The following is a 16,014-nucleotide window of genomic DNA, read 5'->3' as shown; positions in this document are numbered from 1 at the left end:
GTCCCTCGTGTTTGTCTTTCCCCCTCTGCCCCTCATTTTAATACATCTTCAGTACAGTCGCCTGCACAAAACCTTCAGTGGCAGAGTGTGAGCCATGGTGAGAATGGAGAGGAGAGTCAGTCCCTTCAGCCCCAGGAGCTGGGTGACTTGAAGCATCGTGTGGGTGGGAGGCTACTTCCTTCTCTCCCTGCACACCAGTCACCCCTTTGGTCCAGAAGCTGGAACTTGGCTGTGACACAGAGCCACAGAGAAGTCCGGGTTCCATGCTGAGCGGGTGGCATCAGGTGAGAACGAGAGGAAAGCATCTCCAGGGCTCCCAATGCCGGTGGGCAGAGTTTTATGGATTGTGTTTTCCTTCACCAGAAACGGCAGTATGAATATTAGGCAGCTGCTCACAAAACATCAAAGAAAGAAATTGCAAAACCAATTTTCTTTACTAAATACGTGTGTTTCTATTGGGTTATTAAGAAAGAATATTAAATTCTGGCAGAAAAAAATTCAAGGCAGAGAAAATAGGCGCAACAAATTGTAATGACTTTTTTTTTTCCTGATCACAGAGTAATTTATGGTCATTGTAGAAAACGTATAAAGTGGAAAAAAGTGTGGAGAAAATAAAAAGCAACCCAAATTTCACCACCCGGAGATAACCACGCCTTGCATTTTACATATTGTGTATCTTTTCTCTTTTTGCATTATCCTAAATAATAAACAAAAGCCCGGCTGTAACGAACACTTTCTTTATGCAGGCATCCTCCTAAGTACTTGAGTTAACTTCTTACCAAAACTCATGAGCTAAGTAAGTGTTATTATCTCCCCCATTTAATATCAAGAAGACAGGAACTTAGATCAATATCACGGAAAAAGCGAAGTTCCAAACAGGAATCGGTGTGATCTCAAAATCAGCTCCTGTCAGGACCTTTCAATGTGTGGCACAGGGGCCAGCGCTGGTGTGTGAACTGTACCTTCCTGGTCCATGCTGAGACAAGCACAGAAGCCAAAGACAAATGTTTAGAAACATTCACAGCAGTTCCACGTTTTGCAGCATCTGTGTGTGCGATCAGGGACTCCCCTCGATGAAGAGGGTTTAGGGGTGCTCGACAGGCATGGTGAGCGGCGCTCGGTGTGAAATGCCCACTAGTGGGTGCTTTGCAATCAATGACATTTAAAAGCGAATAAAGGGGCGCCTGGGTGGCGCAGTCGGTTAAGCGTCCGACTTCAGCCAGGTCACGATCTCGCGGTCCGTGAGTTCGAGCCCCGCGTCAGGCTCTGGGCTGATGGCTCGGAGCCTGCAGCCTGTTTCCGATTCTGTGTCTCCCTCTCTCTCTGCCCCTCCCCCGTTCATGCTCTGTCTCTCTCTGTCCCAAAAATAAATAAAAAAACGTTGAAAAAAATTTAAAAAAAAAAAAATAAAAGCGAATAAAAACCCCGGTCCTGTTCCACTAATAGTTTGAGAAGCTCTACCCCAAACCATGTCTTTAAATGTAGGTGTTATTATAATTCAGCTGTGGTGAAGCCAGTGATCTGGAGACCGTGACCATCGAAAAGATCCTTTGTTACAGCTCCCGCAAGGAGAGCACAGGCCGTGCCACACGGGGCCACAGCGTCCTTCAGGAGGCAAAGGAGTGGGAAGAAAACGTGGGCAAGAGCCTTTATTGTGGTTTTCACGGGAACGAACAGGTGGGTGGGTCAGGCTTAGGATTCACTTGTTTGTGTAATTTCAGGGGACTCTGGGGCACAGGGGCTGTTTCTGGCTGTCTGGTATGAGGCCTTGGGGTGATGAGGGCACAGAAATCGTGGCCCAGAGAATGAGAGTCCACAGAGGAGGTGGATGGGCTCTGGGCTCTGGATTGGCTGGTTTGCATACGAAAGGCATACTCCCAGGCAGAACCCTTACTATCTCTAGGAATTGACTAGTCCTCGGAGGGTACTTTCCAGGGTCAGGGAAGCCGTAGATGTCAAAGCATTCGAATAGAAAGATCTGCTTAATTCAGATCACTGTGCTGCCTCCCTAGGGCGATAACAAAGAGATAAATGTGGCAAACTAGGGAGCGGAGAAACAGGAAGACATCAACAACGTGGAACTCAGCTTCAGAAACAGCTCTGTTGCCACGGACTCGGGCATTTCTGGTCAGTCCGCACAATTATCTGAAGGCAGGGCTAATGAGGACTGGTGTGCAGAGCTGAAGACGGGAGAGAAAAACCCTGCGGTGAGTGGTCTCTTCGTTGCCTTTGCGGCAGATCCCGGCACTTACCCCTCACATCTGTGCTGCCCTTGTTCCATAATGGACTATTGAGCTGAGCGCCCAGAGAGCCAGAATCAAGGTCTGCTTCATGCTTGCCCTGCAGCTGGGTGAGGCCGTGTGACAGCATTTTTCTGGCTGAAGGGGACTAAGCAGAAGCACCGTGTGGTAGGTTTCAGGAAGTTTCCTTGCTTTTTTATCTCTTCCTCCATTCTACTGCTTGGAATCTGGATGCGAAGAGCCATGAGGAAGAGCCTCATCAAAGGGAAAGCTGGAAGGACCTGAATCCTAAGGACGTCAGGAGCACCCTGGCCAAAAGCCAGCCCTGCCTGCCTCCTTGGGCATTTGCACAGGACAGAGAAATAAACTTGTTTCGAATAAGCCATTGCCATTTAGGGTTCACTGTTGCTTGCCGCTTAACCTAATCCAAATACACTCATGCAGCCCAAAAAAACCACTGTCTTTAGATCTTCCTGCAGTTTCCCAGTCTGCTTTGTCCAACAAGACTGGGGGAACTGGGGAGAGAGGAAGTGCAACCACAAAGACTCTGAGGCAGGGAGAGGTAGAAGACGACGCCCAAAGGGACATTTTGCAAGAAATGCATTTGGGTCCCAGGGCACTCTCCTTTGGCCACTGCTTTATGCCAAGATCCTAGCAGGTCAATATTCCACTGAATGCTGCCACCGCTTTGAAGACTATCCCATCTGGAGTTTGCTGTAGAGATGTTACTTCACCGGGGCGCCTGGGTAGCTCAGTCAGTTAAGTGTCTGACTTTGGCTCAGGTCATGATCTCCTGGTCTGTGAGTTCAAGCCCCACGTTGGGCTCTGTGCTGACAGCTCAGAGCCTAGAGCCTGCTTAGGATTCTGTGTCTCCCTCTCTCTCTCCCCCCCCAATCACTCTCTCTCATTCTCTCTCTCTCTCAAAAATAAAATAAACACTTTAAAAAATGTTCTTTAAATGATATTTCACCAGGGCACCTGGGTGGCTCAGTCGGTTGAGCGTCCAACTTTAGCTCAGGTCATGATCTCACAGTTTGTGAGTTCAAGCCCCACGTCGGGCTCTGTGCTGACAGCTCAGAGCCTGGAGCCTGCTTTGGATTCTGTGTCTCATTCTCTCTCTGCCCCTCCCCCACTTGTGCTCTGTCTCTCAAAAATAAATAAAAATGTAAAAAAAAAAAAAAATTTAATAAAAAAATGGTATTTCACCAAGCATGCTCACCAAGTTCATTGTTGCCACTGGTCACCAGTATTGTGCTGACGGTGACCCATGCTGATTGCTAAACAGAGCCATGTAAACTCCCACTAAATAAACTTATTAAACACAAAAGCCATACATACTCAGAACTCATCACTTCCTAATTTTATTTTCTAACTTTTACTACTACCTATGCCCTTGAAATGATTTCATTTATCATACGTATGTGATGGACATACTATACCATGGTGTGCCACTGCACACCCTTCCCAACATTGCCTTCAATGACATGATGTTGGTGGCTTGAAATTGGCCATGGGGGGAACCGGTGTTCATTGGGTTTCTACAGCACTAGATAATGTGGGACCAGAAGAGGAATAAAGCTCTCTACCCCTTGGGACTTTACAATCTCCTCGAAATGTCATGAAAAACGAGATGAAATTGTGTATGTGTGGGACACCTGGCATGGAGTTTAGCTAGGGGACAAAACAGAGAGGATCCTGTTCTCAGCTCTAAAACTCTAAAACTAGCAATGGGCCTGCAGGTTGTCCCTTGATCTCTGGGTCCCAGCATTCTCTATCTGTAAAATCCCATGGGACCCCGAGCTCCACAAGGGCAGAAACTGTGCCTGCAGTTCACCACTGCCGCGCGGGCTTCTAGCATAATTCCAGACACACCATAGGTGATGCAGCAATATTTGCTGAGTGAGTGAATGGACAGGGGGCATGCTCTCTACCCAACTTTCCAGCTCTGACAATGGAGAGGTCTGTGATCCAAACAGAGGCTAGGAAAAGTGATACAAGAGGGAGAGCCAGGGATGGCTGACAAGGGCCAGCTTCCTTGGATGCTCATGGGGAGGGAGTCATGCTGGCGTTTGGGCAAAGTTGGACGAGCTGATTCAGACATCCCAGTTGTAATTTTGCTCAAGCACTGTTGAGAATCATGAGAGCACATTCCTTTTCATTTATCTCTGCCATCTGGTCCTTGACTTCATGTTTTGGTTCAAAACCACCTTTAATCCTGACTGAAGACTTTGGAAAAATCCCAGCAAAATACTGAACCACCACCCTCCCTCACCCCCCACCTTCTGCTATTACCTCCAGCTCCCCTGTGGAGCCCATTCCAAGTCCCTCCCAAGGTCTCTAGCAGATAATCCCAGAAACATTTACAGCACTTGCCTGGGTATATTTCTTTTCTTTCTTTAGCTAATATACAATTTTGCTATTTACAAAAGCTACAAATGGAATGCAAATGTGCCCATTTATTTTCCCATATTGTTATCAACGGGTTCTGATTTTGAAGAGGGAAATGTTGCATTTGTGAGAACATTCAAATTTGGTGTAAATTTCAAAAGGGAAGGCAGGTTCTCTCCTTATGGGAGGTGCAGAAATACAATAGCCTATTAGTCTGTTCCAACTATGATATTCTAAACTCTTTACCCCCTCCTAAACAGCCCCCTCCCCTCTACTAGGCTATTCATAGCTCCTCCTTCAGAGATGCGAAAACGCAAGGCTATTACCACTCTAATTTTTCCTTAAGCGTTCTAAACTGCTTTCTGAATGAATTCAAGGGTGTTCAGGACTGGGTCAGAATTCTGGATAAGAAAATTATTATTTATTATTGAGGGGTTTAGGGTAGGTTTTTGTTTTGTTTTGTTTTGTTTTTTGAGATTGGATTAAGGGGCACCTGGGTGGCTCAGTCAGTGAAGCATCCAACTCTTGGTTTCAGCTCAGAACATGATCTCAGAATTCATGAGATCGAGCCCCGCATCAGGCTCTGTGCTGACAACGTGGAGCCTGCTTGGGATTCTCTTTCTTCCTCCCTCTCTCCCCTCACCTGTCTCTCAAAATAAATAAAAAATTTTTTTAAAAGATTAGATTAAAAGGACTGGTTTCTTCTGTGTGGAGAGATAAAAATTGAGATTTATGATTACAGTCTCACCAGTGATGGAGGGTGTACTGTGAGTGAAGATAAATTTGTTCCCTGAATCCTGACATACCCAGGCTGAAGGGGATTCCATTAGAATCAAAGATGCTGCCTACTTATACATCCATTTAGAACTGCCCAAAGTGCTGAGAGGACCTTGGCATTCCCACAATCCCAGAAGTCAATGAAGCCCAGAGGAGGCCAACTGCATTGCAATTCCCTCTCTGCCAACTGAGCTATCTTGGGCCATCGAGCCTCCTTTGAGCCTCAGTTTCCTCACGTGTAAAGTGAAGATGATGGTACCTGTGCAAAACGATTGCCAAGAGGTGTCTTTTTTGCCCCCAGGAAGTAGTTCGGATGGAAACTCGCCATATCTGGGGTGAGCAGTATAGAGAGTTTGTTGATGTGTCAGTGATACATACGGTTTTGGGGTTTTCATGAACTTCAGCTCTGGATGGGGGCCCCCACTGTTGAGGTCAGCAGCTGGAAAGAGAAGCACGCCCTTAGACAGAGTCAGAGACAAGGAAGGGCTGCCTAACTGCTACGTGTGAATCCACTAGGTGCCTTGGGGGCTCTGCAGAACCTCCTGTTACTCTATCCCTCATTAATATGAACTTCCTAGGGCCTTATCAGTTGCCCAGATAACGAATATACTACCATTAATGTGAGTTAAAATGTTAATGTGTGGTAAAGACTTTTAATTTGCTGTCACTCCCATCTAACACCTGTGTTTTAACCCAAATACGAACTTAACCTAAAGATGTGATCACTGTGGGTTTTCCCAGTTTCTTGGAAAGACCAAGGCAGGAAAAGGGACTTGTTTAAACGGAGGGGTCGGAAAGAGGGGAGCAGTCAGGATGGCTGAGCCAAATATGTGTGCGTGTGGCAGTTAACTCAGCATCCGCAGCGATGACACTTACTGCCAATGCAATCATGTTCCCTCTTTCCAGACTCCAGGAACAAACTCAGTGTTCAGAGACAGCTGTGAGGCAGTGAGTGTGCACGGGGCCATGCAGATTCAAACTGCCTCCAGACAGCATTGCGGTCAACTGTCATGAGGGTGCCCTATCACCCTCCAAATAAAATCCTGTCCCAGTAACTCTCAGTACAAGGACAGCCTCAATAACAAGGATAGCCAGTTTTTTCCCAGCAGGTGTAGTTGAAGATGTTGCTCTGTGGGTCTGGTTACAAGCATTTCTCTATAAGGGATGGAACTGTCCAACAGTGTCCACGTTTCCTGTCCAGTCCTAATGACTCGTCTCAAGTGAGTCCAAAGAAGGAAGGCCCTGATTTGGATGAATTTAGGATCATAATAATCTCTCCATGCTGTTCAGCATAGTAAGAGTGTAGCTGGTAGAGAAGCAGGGAGCAGAGAAGAGAGAGGCCAGCCAGTTTCTTCTTGCTCTCTTGTGTGATCTTATTAATTAGTTATAAGCTATGCAGGAGACCATAGCTATAGTGTAGCTCATCCCATACCATAATTACATCTGTCTTCCTCCTAAACCATGAGCCACTAGAGGGCAGGAAATATCTCTCTCTCTCTCTCTCTCGCTCTCTCGCTCTCGCTCTCGCTCTCTTCCTCCCTCCTTCCCTCCCTCCCTCTCTCCTTCTCCCTCTCTCTCTCCTCTTCATAGCTCTAGCCTGAAGCACAGAGTGGCTAGCACAGGGTAGGTGCTCAATAAACATTGCTGAGTAATGAACTGAATGAATAAGTGATTGAAATATTGAGTAGCGTAGCAGGTACAACCTGTTCTTTCTTACCTCTCCCTGTTCAGATATCACAACCATTCATCTCAGAAAAATAAAACAACAACAAATGCGATTCAACAACTCCTTAACCACCCATGCAGCAAGACAGAGGGAAAGATCAAGGCGATCAGAAGATGTGGAGACGCGATGGTTAGACCATGTGGCCAGCCACACACACAGATGGTAAACCCTCTTTTGGTGCATGTTACCACCTCTAATGGACTGGGAGATGAACATCCAACATTGTACCTCAACATCACACTCCAAGAAAAATATGGGGTATTCTGGAGAAGCTCGCTGTAGGAATGGAGGTGCAAGAGGCTGGGAAAGAAATTAAGTGCTGTCGCGGGCATTGGTACACCCCTCCAATGGGGACAAGACGTCTGCTCCCCACAACCAAAGCTCTCCCCCTTTCTAAGGGCTGCCTCCCTTTCCTGCTCTCCGGGCAGGCTGATGGAACCCCTCCTGCAGAACGGAACTTATCTCCACTTCCAGGATCAACAACAGCTGTCCAGCAGCCTCCTAGCTTGGAAGCCTTGGTCCTGTCCCTCCTTCCTAACACAAAGAGGCAGGACTCTGGCCAAAAGCAGTGCTTTAAAGGCCCTCTTACCTCCCCAAGGTGACCCTGAAAGGACTTAGCCACTCCCAGCCCCTCCCCAAACCCTCTGAGAACGGGCTCTGAACTGGTGGCCCTGAAGAAATAGCCAATCTGCACCCCCCCCCCCATTCTTCAGTCCTTTCCAGGCAGTTAAGATATTCCACACAGCTTCTTGAACAGGACCCTTTTCCCCAAACTCAGACCTCAAAGACCCTTTCATAAACCCGACCATCACTTCTGGGAAGTTACATTTCCTGATTTCAGGATTGTTACAATTAGTGCAAGAAAAAAAAAATTAGGTAATTATCTAATTCCAGTAAAACTTAATGGGGCCCTTCCCAGGCTAATGGTTGGTGCAAAATGTAATTTGAGTTAAATTGTCTAAGGCTGGGGAAGCGAAAAATATTCGGCATGGGGGGCATTACCCCTTTGTGGGAGCCATATTTTCTAGGAGGCCTTTAGATCAAGGTAGGACTGGGTGGCGGGGGTGGGGGGGTGTTGATTTTGCAAGGAGAGGGTATAAGAGCTGGGGAGAGGAAGCCCAGCCCAGAGTTAGAAGGGCGAGGGCCAAGGCAGGGTGGGCGCTGAGTCTGCCATTGTGGGTAGAGCCGCCACTCCCGCAAGAGCCCAGAGTTCTAGCCAAGGCTGTGTGACCTCAGGCAACTCGGGGAGCCTCTCCGGATCCACTCTCGGCTGTATCAGTGGTGACCAAGATGACCGCCCTGAGGGGGTGGTTTCTCACGGGCCGAGCACCTGACCCTCAAATTGCAATCTGCATCTCCGCCGAAGTTGGCCTATCTTAGGTATCTTTTCTCTCCTCCCCTTCCCCCACCACCCCTCCTAATTCGTCAACTGCTGAAACATCTGCCTGGTTGAAACCGCCTCCTCGCCGAGGTCCCCAGGTGTAGGTCTTTGTGTCGCCAAAACTTTGCAAGGAAGCGAGGGCGCTGGACAAAGAGCGAGCGCGGGAGGGCGTCTGCCAGCCGTCTGGGGACGCCGGGCGGTGCGCGCTCTTCCCTGGGCTCCGCGCGGTACCCGGACGCCCGCGGTGCCCCGAGCCCAGCCTCCCTAGGCGGGGAGTGGCGGGTTCTGGCCACATCCCAGCGCCCTCGGGAGCTGAGAGAGGAACCAGGCGGGAGAAGCAAAGGCGGATGGCTGGACATTGGAGTTGACTAGGGTGGGAGGAGGCGAGCTGAGGCGCGGAGCAAAGCTGTCAAACTGCACTCAGAGCCCCGCGCGGGGCGGAGGAGGGAGGGGAGGGGAAGGGGAGGGAGGAGAAGGGAGGGGAGAGGAGGGGCGGGCAGGAGCGGAGAGGGAGCGAGCGGGCTCGCCGCGCCTGAGCAACCCCTGTCTGCCGCTGTCGCCGCCGCCGCCGCTGGCCCGCACTCGCCCGGAGCGCAGGGTGTCTGCCCCGCTGCGCGCCGCGCGCGGAGGCTCCGGCGCCCGCCGCTGCGCCCTCCAGCCCCCGCTCCTCGCGCCGGCCCGCGCGGGTCCCGGCGGGCGCGAACCCACCATGCAGCTGCAGTTCCGGAGCTGGATGCTGGCTGCGCTCACGCTGCTCGTGGTCTTCCTCATCTTCGCGGACATCTCGGAGATCGAAGAAGAAATCGGGTAAATAGCTGCGCCCAGGCCCGTGCGGAGCCCTGGCGGGATCTCTCCCACCCCGGTACTCCGCCCCCCACACCCGCTTTGTGTGCGCCGCGCCCCCCTAACGCTCAGCTGGAGAAGTGGGGGGGAGGTTTCGGCCCGGGGAGGCGGTGCCGGGGGACCGGGACGGTTTGGGGAGCGGAGGATGGGGGGCGCGGCTGCCGTGGGGTGTCCCCAAGCGGGGAGCACGGGCAGCCTCCAGGTGGCCCGCGTCAGGGAGCAGACTCGCCCACCCTACCCCCCTTCCCTAGCTTGTCCGCGGGCGCTGTCGCCGGGTCGAGGGAGGGCGCCGGGGAGTGTCTGGGGTGGGCGGAGGGGCCGAGAGTGGAGGAGGCAGGAGTTTCTTTGTCTCCAGCTCGGCCGCTTTCTCGCCTTGGCAAAGTGGGCAGGGGGCGCGCGGGGATCTCTGCGCTGGGGGAGGGGATCCCCGGGTCGGAGCGGAGGGCGGGGGCTCTGCACTGGCTCCCGGGAAGGGGAGTGTCCCCAGTACCCACGGACTGGCACACGATCCTCCCGCCGGCCCGGGAGCCCGGCGTTGGGGCGCCGGCTGGTACCGCTAGAGGCGGAGCGCTTGGGGCTGCGCTGAGACTCTCGCTGTCGCCTGGCTTTGGACGCTCAGCCAACCCCGCGGCGCCCCCTGCGCCCCCGGGTTCCCGTGCGCTCCCAGCGCCGATACCGAGACCGAGACCTTTCGAGAAAGTCTGTACCGTCGCCGGGGGGTCTTCGGGGGGCCCCAGGCGCGCTGTCTCGCCCCGGCTTTTCTGGGATCTCTCCAGAGGTGGGGAGGGACCACGAGCCCCTGCCCTTGGCGCGGGACTTCCAGGAGTGCGCACTTGCGGCTCGGGACGCACCCGCCGTGGGTCCCGGAGGCTGAGACTCGCGCCCCGCCCGGCCACCTCCCGCACGCTCCTCGCGGTCTCTCTGCTTCAGCGCCACAAAGAGCGTCCAACCCGCGGCGGGCAGGTGGGGAGGCAGCTAGGGTTCTGAGGGGCCCTGTGGAGAGCTTCCTGGCCCAGGGCAGGGAAAAGGTGAGGTCGCCGAGTGGGCAAAAGGTCCCCTCTTCTTTGGAGCTACGGCGGAGCCGGAGCCCTACTCGAGTCTGCGCCGCGCGCGCCCCCTCCTTTGTCCCATTTGTTGCCTTCATTATCACAGCGAGTTTAGGGCCCGCTATGCCGACACGTCCCTCAAAAGGGGAATGCCAGGATCCTAAGGCCCTAAGGACCCAGACCCCAGACACGGGGGAAGCGCCCACCTCCTACTCTCTCCTTTTCTCCCTGCCCCTTCCCATCTCAGGAACCCAAGAATTCCTTCTGTGAACTCCACAGCACTTCAAGAACCCCTCTGTCTGCCTCTTCTTCGTCCTCGGTTTCCCCAAGAGCTCCGCAAACTTTCACAAATACTGTTCAGTTAATACATGACGTGCTCCCAAGCGGAGATAGAGGAACACGCTACTTTCCGGAGCTGTTCGCCTCAAAAACCAGGGTCGGAAAGGAAATCAGGCAAGCCAAGTCTTGGGGTGATGGATGACCCGGTGGGGAGGGCCTTCCTCCCAGTTCTCCCTCTCTCCTCCCAGATGTGGGCTTGCGTGGCCCGAACCACTTGCTGACCTTGCCAGGTGAGAGGGACGGATCAGCAGCTGCCCATTGTTCTACTATAAAAACCTAAGGAGGGCTGCACTCATTCAGGCATCCCTGGCTTATCCATTCCCCAAACTTTTACTGAATAGCTTCTACATGCCAGGGACTTTTAATTTTTCAAACACAGTCAGGAAATCACTTTGCGCAGAATGCTGCACTTTCCTGCCAAATGCCTTATAGAGCCCCCACACCCCACATCAGGTTACTCCAACAGTGTATCCAGGAATAAGCCAGAAGGCCTGAGCTAAGAAGGACATTTGCATATATATTTAAAACCCAGGGCTTTTCTGCTATGTGTGTGCCCCTGGAGACCTGTTTCATTGGGAGGTTCCCTGTTTAGGCTGACACTGGGGAAAACTGTCAGACAGGTCAAATGTGTTATCTTCTGTGGCATTATCCTTCCTTCTTGGTGCCCCTGTCCTCAGGGTGACCCCTGGCTAGACCACTTGTGACCCAAGCTTGAGAATATCCTCCCACTTCAATCCCTCCCCCAGGCTGCCCCACAAGTGTTTAAGTGGAGTGGAGCCGTATCTAGGATTCGCCGTGACTGGAGGAAGAAGGACATGGAGCAGAAGACTAGAATCCCAACAGGTCTGATATCTGCTTCAAAGCCAGGTTTCAAGCCCAGTCGTGTATATAACCCTTGGAACCAGCCCATCTTCGAGTAACCAGTAGGGGCTCAGTGGTTTAAGAGCCCTGGCACAGTGGCCAGTAAGGGGCGCCAGGAGTAGGGTTCTGTCTTCCTGGGGGACCTGGAATCACACTGAAGACCATGGTGCTATTATACCAGGCATGCCCACCCTTCCCCAACTTGACCTCCCCTATGCTAGGGGAGATGGAAAATTACCTGCCGGAGAAGACGATGGTTCTGTAAAAGGATGGCTGTTTCTGGAAGGCAGTGAAGAGTGGGGACCTTGTGATTTTGGTAGGAAGGAAAGAAGGAAGGAAGGGGAGGTAGGGAAGGGGAAGGGGAAGGGGAAGGGGAAGGGGAAGGGGAAGGGAAGGGAAGGGAAGGGAAGGGAAGGGAAGGGAAGGGAAGGGAAGGGAAGGGAAGGGAAGGAAGGGAAGGAAGGGAAGGAAGGGAAGGAGGAAGGGAGGGAGGAAGCGAGGGAGGAAGGGAGGGAAGGAAGGAAAGAGGGAAGGAAGGAAGGGAGGGAGGAAGGGAGGGAGGGAGGGAGGGAGGAGAAAAAAAGGAAGAAAAAAAGGAAGGAAGACTTGTCTTTCTGGAGTAAATATTCAAAGGATTAAGGAATGAGAAGTGAACAAGGAAAGAGAATTGTATATGCATATCAGGTCGAAAAAACTGAGATACACTTTTCTTAAGTTCTCCATCCCCTTTCTTGTAAAATGAAGCTTCTGGTTTGGTAGTCTCAGAGGTCCTGTCCTGCCCAAGTAATCGTATGATGGGTTATGAGGGGCAGGATTTTCTTCCCGAAGCTTTTTCTGAGAGACTCGTTTCTTTTCCTTGGTGATGGTTTTCAACTTCTAACTTGCGCACTTGTGAAAATGCCTCCCTGGGGCTGGAAGAGAAAAGGAAATGTAGAAAGATGAATTCTCTGCAAAGCACTCAAACAAAGAGCAAATTCAAATTCTACATCCAACGTTGGATGGGGCTTTGATAAAACAGCCCCCATGGATTCATGCCATGCCCCAATTTTTAGACCCAGCTGTAAGCTACAATGTTTTTCTGATTGTCCCCTGAGCTTTAGTCTTACATGTAACCCACAAGAGAGGAGCGTGAGGCACAGCTGTCTTGCCCACCATGGTGTCCCCAGAACCCAGCACACAGAGCATTCAATACACATCTATTGCACTGGCCCAGTGATGACCATGCATGGCATCCTTGGGCAAAGCAGACACCCACACAGCCTTAGGATGGAAAGGAAGTGTGAGTTTCCCCCTAGGAAACCTCCTCCCTTTTTACAGTTAGGGTAAATTTGACCCTGAGAAGCAACTTCACCTATCCAACATCACACCCTGACCTGGTAAAGAGAGGCCAGGCCCGCACAGATCTCCATATTTGCAACCCAATCCCCTCCTCCCCAGAGGATCTCCCTGAACATAAAAGTCTCTGGTTTCAAAGGAGGTAACTGGCAATAATAATAGTCATCGTGATAATGGTGAAGATGAAGATGATGACGATCATTAGCATTTATTGATTTACTGAGTGCTTGCTAGGAGCCAAAGGCCATTCCAAGTGCTTCATAGATGTTAATACATGTTATCCTCATGGCCACCCAGTGGTCACCTCCCACTGGCAACAAGAGCTACTATTTGTTGAGTTCTGTTGTGTCAAACATGGGCTAATTGCTTTAAAGTACCACTTCACTCAATCCTTACTGAACCTCCTTAAGCTAGGTACTTGTGGCTGTCTCCAAATTATCAATGAGGAAACTGAGGCTCAGAGAGGTTTGGTGATCAAGCAAGGGACCCTAGTTCTGTGAGAAGCCAAAGCCTGTGCCCTTTTTTTTTTTTTAAATTGTTATTTATTTTTGAGAGAGAGCGAGTGGGGGAAGGGCAGAGAAAGAAGGAGAGAGAGAGAGAGAGAGAGAGAGAGAGAGAATCCCAAGCAGGGTCCACACTGTCAGCACAGAGCCCCACGTGGGGCTCAACCTCAGAAACTATGAGATCAGGCCCTGAGCCAGAATCAAGAGTTGGATGCTTAACCAACTGAGCCACCCAGACACCCCACAGCCTGTGCTCTTGACCACCTTCCTAGACTGCCCTGCCCTGTGGGTTCTTTCCCCCTGTGCCAATAGTAGGGAGTGTGTCTCAGAACTTAACCCATTCCCCAGGGATCTTCCACAGGCCCAGAGATTTCCTGAGAGACTGGTCTGGCCTCAGAACCTTATAAAGAGGGAAGGTGAATAAAGAAGACTGTGGAGGGGCGCCTGGGTGGCGCAGTCGGTTGAGCGTCCGACTTCAGCCAGGTCACGATCTCGCGCTCCGTGAGTTCGAGCCCCGCGTCAGGCTCTGGGCTGATGGCTCAGAGCCTGGAGCCTGTTTCCGATTCTGTGTCTCCCTCTCTCTCTGCCCCTCCCCCGTTCATGCTCTGTCTCTCTCTGTCCCAAAAATAAATAAACGTTGAAAAAAAAAAAAAAGAAGACTGTGGAAGCACTGAGCGCCTGTCTCCCCAAAATGCCCCATTGGTCTAGTCAAGTTCAGTAATGGCGCCATCCCCCTGGCTTGCCAGACAAGCTCCCATGCCATAGGCATGGGCATCCTAGACTCACAGCTGGGGCCTTGGCTAAAGCTTCCGGAGGGAAAACTCTCATCCCTCTGCAAATCTGATTCAGATGTCAATTGAAAGAGAATGCTGGCATCTATGTGCCATATGATTGGGCATCCAGGGGCCTGGAGCAGGGGTGATAGTAAAGATATTTAACAACGGGTCTATTGGAAGAGACATCCAACACCCTGGCCAGGGGTCCCAGTGCACCTCAGGGAGACATCAGACCATGTCTGGGGAAAGTAAAGGCAAGTTGGGGGGCAGGGGTGGGGTTCTACCTCTGGTCCTTGGCTGTGACCAGATCTGGGAGCAGGCAGCAACTGTGGCCGTCAGCCAAGAGTGAGGTGAGGTGCACCTTTTGGTGGTGGATGAGTCCAGGCTGATGTGAAAGAAAACAAGCTCTCCTCTTTGAACATTTGAAGTGCAGGCACTTTGTAAGAAGCATACATATTTGCTCAAGACGATACAATCTTTTTTTTTCATTCTTTTTTTTTTTTTTTTTTTTTTGGAAGAAGCTCATTCTTCTCCCCAGTCATGGTGTACTTCCCTCACCTCGCGTAGAAATATGACTGGAGGGTAAAATAAGAGAGAAAGCTCTGGTTTTTAAGTCACTTGCTCCAAGTCCTCTTGCCAACTGTTCCTAGCATCAAATTTAAATTGTAAATACAGATCCGTCTTAGAAACCAATTCACCACTCAGGGCCTCTTTCCCCTTATAAAGCAGGGTTGCTAGGTTTTTAAAAATTATTTAGGTTTTACAAATTGGGGATGTTGTGAGTTGCCAATTATAAATACTTCTCAGAGAGAGTGGAATTCCAGAAGGGCTCTCATGGCTTTTAGCACGGTGTACAAGGTAATACATAATCTGGCCCCTGCCTCCTGTTTCAGCCTCCCTGGGTTCCAGCCATTCTGTTTTGCTTACAATTTCCCGGGATGAGCCATGCCTCCATGCCTCCATGCTTTTGCACATGTTCTTTCTCCTTTCTGGAAAAGCCTTCTTGCACATCCTAGCCCTCCTGAGTCCCACCCCACCCTATCCTTCCTTCCCCTGCCTCCGCTTTCAAGGCTGAGGTCTGGTATCAGTTCCTTTGTAAAGCATTTCCAGACCCCAGACCCTCCTTGAACAGTCCGCGGTAGCTGCCCCTCCTGTGTGTTCCCTTAGCATGCTGTCATGCCAGTATCCACGCCAATGAAGAGAGACTCGATTCTGTTTTAGTTCTCCCTGCCCCCAGGCCCCTGGTGATAAGCATATGGTCTAGTGCATAAAGCCCATAATATATTTTTTTGGATGAGCAAGTTCAGGCCTAGGACATGGCGAAAATAAGCTTTCAGTCTTTCTGCCCCCAAAGGTCTATACTAGTCTAATAACAAGTAAACACCCTCCACTTAGTCAGAACGTCCTGCTTTTTCCGCCATATGCATCCAACATGGAGAGCACAGCCCTGTTAAGGGCGTTGTTCATCATCTTAGAATGTTGGAGGCGGGCCAATGGAAAAGCCTTTCTAGTTTGTAAAAGAAGGAGACCTGGTGGTATGTTCAGAACTGCCAGTTCAGATAAAAACCATAGCTGTAGAGACCCACCTCCAAGCCTCTGTTTAGCTCTTTATCCTCCACTGAGCCCCTTCCAGCCCTGCCACCGCCCAGAGTGCCAGTGCCCCCAGACGTCGTCCTTTTGCCCGGAGAGAAAGTGCCAGCCCTTGTGCACCTGTATCACCTTAATGCTTCCATACGGGTGCTAAGAGCAGACTTCACTTAGAGCCAACTATTTCCTTCCAAGGGCTGATCCCCAGAGAG

General features: G+C 51.1%; 1 protein-coding gene across 1 annotated transcript in view; it reads left to right on the top strand.

Moving 5' to 3' along the window:
* The first annotated feature begins 9,062 nt into the window (after positions 1–9,062).
* The window catches only part of ST8SIA2 (ST8 alpha-N-acetyl-neuraminide alpha-2,8-sialyltransferase 2), a 67,771-nt gene continuing 60,819 nt past the window's right edge, over positions 9,063–16,014 (top strand). Inside the window, exon 1 of the mRNA XM_086711480.1 lies at positions 9,063–9,319. Within this exon, the coding sequence (XP_086567606.1) occupies positions 9,222–9,319 (98 nt within the window). The 5' untranslated portion in view covers positions 9,063–9,221. The remainder of the gene's footprint in view (positions 9,320–16,014) is intronic.

Source organism: Puma concolor, chromosome B3 (assembly GCF_028749965.1).
Source record: "Puma concolor isolate L17-30 chromosome B3, mPumCon1.1.hap2, whole genome shotgun sequence".
In the NCBI taxonomy this organism is placed as follows: domain Eukaryota; kingdom Metazoa; phylum Chordata; class Mammalia; order Carnivora; family Felidae; genus Puma; species Puma concolor.
This window is presented reverse-complemented; position numbering and strand designations above follow the sequence as displayed.